Source organism: Podarcis pityusensis, assembly GCF_964106645.2.
Source record: "Podarcis pityusensis genome assembly, chromosome: 17".
Classification (NCBI taxonomy): Eukaryota; Metazoa; Chordata; class Lepidosauria; order Squamata; family Lacertidae; genus Podarcis; species Podarcis pityusensis.
This window is the reverse complement of record NC_138042.1, coordinates 10,621,795-10,629,414: the sequence shown is the minus strand read 5'-3', so window position 1 is coordinate 10,629,414 and position 7,620 is coordinate 10,621,795. Positions and strand designations below refer to the sequence as shown.

Genomic DNA, 7,620 nt, shown 5'->3' with positions numbered 1-7,620 from the left:
TGGAGCACTGGGATGGAAACCAGAGCGCACGGAAACTCCATTTACTTTCCTGCCGCAGAGGTACCTATTTATCTACTTGCACTGGTGTGCTTTCAAGCTACTAGGTTGGCAGGAGCTGGGACAGAGCAACGGGAGCTCACCCCGTCGCAGGGATTCGAACTGCCAACCCTCTGATCAGCAAGCCCTGGTCAGACTCCACCTGGAGTCCTGTCCCTAGTTCTGGGCACCACAATTTAAGGATGTTGACAAGCTGGAACATGTGCAAACAGAGGTGCCCAGGTAAGCCCCACCCCACTTAATCACAAGATGATGTGCACAAAGACCATTTGAATGGCAATGCCCATCTACCTGGGGGGGGGGTGGCCCCCTCAAATATTTAAGGGGGGGCTGAAGGGACCTCGACCTTCAGAAGTTGGCTCCTATGTGTGCTGATGAGGACGACTGATGAGATGAACCAGGGTCTGAAAACTAAGCCTTATGAGGTACTGTTGAGGGAGTTGGGTATGTTTAGCCTGGAAAATTGAGATTGAGAGGAGGCATAATAGCCATCTTCAAATATATTAAGGGCTGTCACACAGAAAATGGAGCCAGCTTGTTTTCTCCTGCTCTGGAGGGTAGGACCCGAACCCATGGCTTAAGTTGCAAGAGAGGAAATTCTAACTCAGGCATCCCCAACTTTGGCCCTCCAGATGTTTTGAGACTACAATTCCCATCATTCCTAGCTAACAGGACCAGTGGTCAGGGATGATGGGAGTTGTAGTCCCAGAACATCTGGAGGGCCGAGGTGGGGGATGCCTGTTCTAACTAAGTGACAGGAAGGACTTCCCATAGTAAGAACTGTTCGATGGACTCCAATGAGAGGTGGTGGACCCTCCTTTCCTTTTGGTTTAAGTAAAGGTCGAGTGGCCATCTGCCAGGGATTTATCTAGTTGAGATTCCTGCATTGCAGGGGTCCCTTGGCGTCCCGTCTAACTCTACAATTCTACGATCTAAGCGAGCATGTGCAGAGTGCAGGGCCTGGCGCGCAGCCCTGGGAGCCGCCCGCTCCCCGGCCTCCCTCCTCCCGCCCCGCTTCCCGGGGGTCGCGACCTCTGTCGCTCGCCTGGACCCGGCGAGGGCGCGATCGGAGCCGAGGAGCCTCTTCCCGCCCGAACCGCGCGTTTGAATCGCGGAGGCCCGCCCAGCGTCCCGCCCCAGGGCGGCCAATCAGGAGGCGGCAGGCGCCTTCCCTTGCCCGGAGCCGGCTTCCGATTGGCCGGCGGCAGAAAAGGGAAAGCTCGGCAAAGGTTACAATTGTATCCGAAGCCGAGAGCGCAGAATGAAATGGGGGCGGGGCGAAAGAAACAACAAGGCGCGTGGGGGCGGAGCCAGAGGAGGAGGAGGGGCGGCGGCAGATTGCGGCTCCTGTCCGGGCCAGGCTAGGCTCCAGCTCGGTAGGTGGGGCGGGGTGGGGTTAGCAGGCTGTGCCGGCTTCACCCTTTGCACCGACGGGGCGGCCCCCCCTCCCGGCTTCCCGCAGCAGAAGCAGCCGCGGCCCCGACTAGCCAGCCGAGCCCCCCGACGGCGCCGCCGCCCAGGGCTCGGCATTCCAGCGCCGCCTCGCCCTCGGGTTGCGCGAGCGAGAGGGCGATCCTGCGCCTGGAGGAGGAGGAGGAGCGGACCGCGGCGGAGACTGTGTGCGGCAGGGTCGGCCGGCCGGCCGGCTGCTGTCCGCCGGGACCGGGGTCCGTGCGGTGTGAGCAGAGGTAGGCTGCGGCGGCAGGGGGTGGGGAGAGCCGCCGGGCGGCTGGTTGACAAGCGCCGAAGGGCGCGGGGGTGCATCTGAGCTTATGCAGAGTGCTTCTCTCCCTCTTTCGGGCGGAGGTGCATCTGTGCAAATTGGACTCACTGCGGATCTCGTCGTCTCTGGGTGCAGGGCGGGCGGGCGGGCGACCTGCTGGCCCTTCTCACGCCCGGGGCCCTCCCGGCTCTCCTCCCCCGTCCAGGCGTCGTCGCGGGCATGCAGCCGGGGAGCGCCGGGGACCTGCTCAGCGGGGCTGCCGCTCGGGGAGACACCGGCGAAGTGCGGCGCCTCCTCTTCGAAGAGCTGGTGCAGCCGGACGCGCGCAACCGCTTTGGCAAGACCGCGCTACAGGTAGGCGAGGCAGACTCTGGTTTTGGTCCTGGAGATGATTTGGGAGCCCGTCTTCCTTCTCGCTTCCCTTTAGAAATTAGCCCCAATCCTTGTCTGGAACTCACCTTTCCTTTGTCTCCCGGTGGCATCTTCCCCTTTGATTTTGGACCACTGCACCCATCTCTCTTCCCTTTTATTGCCTCCTCCATCTCATCTTAGAATCATAGAATTATAGAGTTGGAAGAGACCACAAGGGCCATCGAGTCCAACCCCCTGCCAAGCAGGAAACAATCTTTCTGCTAGTCTTGGGAAGTTCCTCCAAAGCATAGATACCAACAACTGTTGTTCTGTCAACAAGAGGCAGGCATAGATTCCACAGGCTGCCCTCCTTCCTGCTGGGGCTCAGCTCAGCAGGGTCACTTGAGGGGCACAGAGCAACTGCTTGCAACCAACATGTGGGGGAAAAGGAGGCAGATCCTGCCTTGGCTGAGTAATGGATGCCAGGTGGTGTCTGAGCTGAAGTCTTTAAAGTCGCCCCATCCGGTCCCTTCTTGGTTGCGTGACAATTGTCTCCATAGCAATTTCCACAATAGATAAAATCAAAATTCCAAAATCAAAGAAGCATGGAGTTTGTGCTGCTCTGGCCACAATCCATAAATATGATTATTTCCGTCAGAACGTGGCTTGTCTGCCCATCAGAAAACAGCCTAGCCAATTTGACAGCGGGCCCATCCCTCTCTGATTCCTTATTTCCCCCCCCTAGGTAATGATGTTCGGGAACGTTTTTGTGGCGCAGGAGCTGCTGAAGCAAGGGGCCAACCCTAACGTCCGCGACGAGTCGGGCACGGCGCCCGCTCACGACGCTGCCCGCACGGGCTTCCTCGACACCCTGAAAATCCTGGTGGAATACGGCGCGGATGTCAACGTCGCGGATGCTTCCGGCTCGCTGCCCCTCCACGTGGCTGTCCGGGAAGGCCATGCGGACGTGGTCCTCTTCCTGGCGCCGCAGTCCAAGTTGCAGCACCGAGACTCTGACGGGCGGACGCCGCTGGAACTCGCGCAGCACCTGGGGCTTTCGCACATCCAGGGCATCCTCGAGCAGCTCCTCTCTGCCCCAGCTTAACCCCAGGAGGGGCCACCTTGCCTGGGCAAAGAGAGCTGGATTGGCACTCCTGTGCTTTTAGGCCCCCTTCCCCAAAGACTCTCCCTTTCTTCCCAGGGCCCTGGAACAAAGGCAGCTTCACCTGCCCTACCTCAGAGTGTGTGTTTGATTCTATTTGCTGTTGTTGCTATTTATGTGTATTTTATGAGCTCTCTTATCCGCTTCTGAATTTCTCCCCGGGAGCCAGATGGCCCTTGTACCATCCTGCACTCAGCTTTGGCCAGCGTGCCTTAACTCTAACTACCATTTCCTGCTTCTTGTCTTGGGGAGGCCCTAGCCGCTGGTATACGCATCTCCTTGCAGTATTCAGGTGGGATGGGGAGGTTCTGATGCAGAGAGCATCCCTGAAGGCATTGCTAGGCTGGGGACCTTTGCTTCTCTCCCTTTCCCCACCCCTCAGTCTTCATGAGGAATACCAGCTTATTGGGAGAGCTCTGGGTGTGCTTTCTGAGAGCTATTCCTTCCTCGGCGTTTGGCTCCTCTTCCCCTGCAGAGTCCAGAACTCCACAGCATCTAACTGCACAGGATTCTGTTCCCAAAGAGATCTTTATCCGCCCTGCAATTTCTCCCTAATTTCTGTATGGTCTTCTCTGGGGGGGCCTTGTGGTCCCTTAGCCATTAACAACTGTTTCCATCTCAGCCTTGTAGTAGTTCTCTTCTGTTATCTTTGACTAAAAAAAAGTTTAAGCCTTGTTTTTGGCAGCTTGTTCCCTGTAATGAATTTGTGGATCTGAGCTGTGTATATAGTAGATTTTAAAAGGAGGGCAGATTTATTCTATTTATTGTGATTTGCAAGAGTTTGTTTTATGGGATGATTAATTTAATGATTAAAAAATATTAAATCCATTTGCGACTTAGTGACTTGTGATCCTAGGAAAACTTTTCCGGAGAGGAAGGCGTCAAGAAAGGCCTTCCCGTTGCTCTGTTTCCCTCAGAAAATGTGGATGCGAGTACGAGACTGTTGCTGAGCACCTGAACCCCAGAAAGCACATAGGGTAACATCGCTGGAACATTAGAACTCACCCTATGTAAGATTGATGGGGACACTCGTTAAGCTGCTTCCAGGATTATAATTCCTTGTAATGGGTTGCATTCCTGTGTTCATAGGGAAGTTGCTTTGCTCCTGAAAAGTGCTTAGTGACTATGGGTCCTGGCAGCAGGCAACAGAGGACCCTTAGTTTTTTTCCTCTTCATATTCATATTCCCCCAAGAAGCCCAAGACAGCATTTATGGCATTATATCCTCTTTTCCCTCTTAACAAACCCTGTTAGGAAATTAGGCTGAAAGGAAGCTTTTCAGCTAAGCAGAGATTTAGAGGGTGCGAACTGTCATGTAGCAATTGATCTTGCTGTGCCTTTTTTCAGCAGTGTAGTTAACAAAAAAAATTGGGTTGAAACAAGCCAATGGAATGGGCCTGGCCTTCTGCCCACTGCAGGCTGACTGGGCCCTGATGGCTGTAAGAAATATAGGGGAGCTGCAACTTTTCCTTCTAGGAATGCTGGAAACACTTAGCAGAAGGAAGGAGATGGAAGTGTGAGCTGGGATGGGGAGCCATTTGCAGTCGCACCAAATTTAGAGGAATGGTTCTTAACCTTTTTGGGCTCATAGACCCTTTGGGTATCTGATGAAAGCTGTGAATAACCCATTAACACATATATAAAATATTTTGCATGCACCTTTATTGCATTGGGGAAAGCTTTTTGTTTTTGCACCTGGTTCACGGACCCCTTAGGACTCCTTATTACTTCTGGAGCAGAACCTCAGTGAACAAGCAATTTATGGGTTCGTCATCACTTCTGAAATTTGGCTATAATTTAAACAGCTCCTCTCTGCATAAGTGACATATTCCATGCTGTTCATCTTCATCATCTACTTAGAGAAGCACACTGACCATTGCAACCCTTTGAATGATCCCCTCCTGTTCACACATTGAGCTTTCCTGGTGCTGAAGAGGTTAGTTGAGACTAGTTTCTGACCTTGCTTTCCGGCTGATTCTCCCTTTGAATATGGAGACCGGATTGAGGCCGAAGACGTTTATGTTGGGAAACAACTTTAAATCAGACCCTAAGCACAGCGGTGACTTCTACAGGAGGAAACTACAGAAGCCAAGTTGTTAGTGTTGAGTTTACGGTGCGTCGAAGTGGAGAAATAAACGACAAGGAAGGCTTTGGGTAAATCATGCTGAGAGTTGCATTAAAGCATCTTGATTCCTATGCTCTTCAGATAGAGTACAACTGGCCTAGAAGCTTCATTCTCTCTAGGTTAGCCTCTTGAGCAAGCCTGGAAGGGGTGAGCTATGCCTCAAGTACAACCCACCTCACTGCTTACTTCTCTGATACGTATATTGGTTGCTGTGGTTCGTGGAAGCCCTTGAAGCAATTTCCTGCTTCTCTCTGATGTTTGGGTGGGAGGCAGAGGTTTCGCCCTTTCAATCTGCGGTGGAATTCTACGGAGATCATATGTCCCAATTCTGCAGCAGTGCTGAGACACCAGAAATAGTACAGCGAGGGGCGGCTTTTGTGCCGGGGAAGGCAGACAGGCAGCAGCAAAAAACAACCTGCTGGGTTGAACTTTATCGCCCAGAATAATGTCCCAGCTGCTGGGTGTGGCACCCAGCGATATAGGGAAGGAAGGAAGCCAAGTGTTTTGTAACACCAGTTGTCTGCCTTCTTGCCAAGCGGGGGGGGGGGGGGTGCGTGTACGTGCAACCCCAGACGGAGATAGCAGACGCTTTAAAAATGAAAGCACAAACAGCTGAGCCTGTTTTGCAACTTCACCAGGTTCGATTCTCTGCCAAGTACCCAGCATTTGCCAGGAAACCACTAACAGCTGAGAGTGGGGATTACCGGTAATGCATGAAAAACTACTGCTCCTTGTCTGTGAGCTGGGTGATGTTCTGCCCTTGGGAGGGCTTTGAAATTCCTGGGTTTTATATGTACCATGGTGTTTCTCCTCTCTGCACTCCTCCCAGCAGTCATTCCTCTTCTGGTGACTGCTATGGATCCAGTAGTGATGTCTGGAAGTGAGAGCTGGACCATAAAGAAAGCTGATCGCCGAAGAATTGATGCTTTTGAATTATGGTGCTGGAGGAGACTCTTGAGAGTCCCATGGACTGCAAGAAGATCAAACCTCTCCATTCTTACAAAAATCAGCCCTGAGGGCTCACTGGAAGGACAGATCCTGAAGCTGAGGCTCCAATACTTTGGCCACCTCATGAGAAGAGAAGACTCCCTGGAAAAGACCCTGATGTTGGGAAAGATGGAGGGCACAAGGAGAAGGGGACGACAGAGGACGAGATGGTGGCACAGTGTTTTCGAAGCTACCAGCATGAGTTTGACCAAACTGCAGGAGGCAGTGGAAGACAGAACTGCCTGGCGTGCTCTGGTCCATGGGGTCACGAATAGGCGGACCCGACTAAACGACAACAACAATGGATGCATGACCTGATTTGTGCGTCTTCAAGCACTGTAGTCATCTGCAACGGATTCCCAAACGTTGCCAGCCTTCGCGTCATGTTTGCAGACATCTTTGTAACACAGAGTTGGTTTGTCAACGGGCCTGGTGCCGGAAGTTAGCTCCCCGTAGATCACGTCCTTGAGGAACCTGCCATCTTTTCTTTTGTGGACCTGACCATGCCAGGGTAGAGAAGGTCCACCTTCACCAGCACATCTGCCCCAGCTGCAACAAAACATGTCTCTCCTGTATCAGTCTCTGTAACTCTCCAACGGTTTGACTTCACCCCTGAAGGTGAACTCCATTGCCTCCCGGATGCCAGCCAACCATTGAGGTGGGAGGGGCAGGGCCTGCTGATGCCAGGAGGAAAAGGTAGACTTGACCACTGCTCAGCCCAGAGGCTCTCAAGATAGGTGTGCTCACATAATACAGATTAGTTAACCTTTCTAAATATAATATTTTGCATTGTACTTGGCCCCACTGAGCACACAGTAGCTTCCCACTAAATAAATAAATAAATGGGAGGCAGTGGAAGACAGAAGTGCCTGGCATGCTCTGGTCCATGGGGTCACGAAGAGTCGGACACGACTAAACGACTAAACAACAAAAGCAGCCTTGTTTGTCCATATAAACCAGGGGTCAGCAACCTTTTTGAGCCGTGGGTCGGTCCACTGTCCCTCAGACCATGTGGTGTGCATGACTATATTTTGTGGGGGGAAATGAACAAATTCCTATGCCCCACAAATAACCCAGAGATGCATTTTAAATAAATGGACACATTCTACTCATGTAAAAACACGCTGATTCCCAGACCGTCCGCAGGCTGGATTGAGATGGCGAATGGGCTGCATTCGGGCCCCTTAGGTTGCCTACCCCTGATATAAACGAAGAA

The 7,620-nt window shown here is 52.7% G+C and overlaps 1 protein-coding gene across 2 annotated transcripts; it reads left to right on the top strand.

Annotated features, from left to right (window-relative positions):
- Window positions 1-1,318: 1,318 nt before the first annotated feature.
- On the top strand, window positions 1,319-4,121 carry CDKN2D (cyclin dependent kinase inhibitor 2D; the record flags this gene model as incomplete). Of its 2 annotated transcripts, none has more annotated exons than XM_080987509.1 (3): window positions 1,319-1,433; window positions 1,986-2,134; window positions 2,877-4,121. In XM_080987509.1, the coding sequence occupies 3 exons, from the start codon at window positions 1,319-1,321 to the stop codon at window positions 3,234-3,236; spliced, it is 624 nt and encodes a 207-aa protein (XP_080843635.1). In that variant the 3' UTR covers window positions 3,237-4,121. The 2 variants fall into 2 exon arrangements, with proteins under 2 accessions (XP_080843635.1, XP_080843636.1); XM_080987510.1 differs by having other exon boundaries at window positions 1,387-1,745.
- Window positions 4,122-7,620: the final 3,499 nt, after the last annotated feature.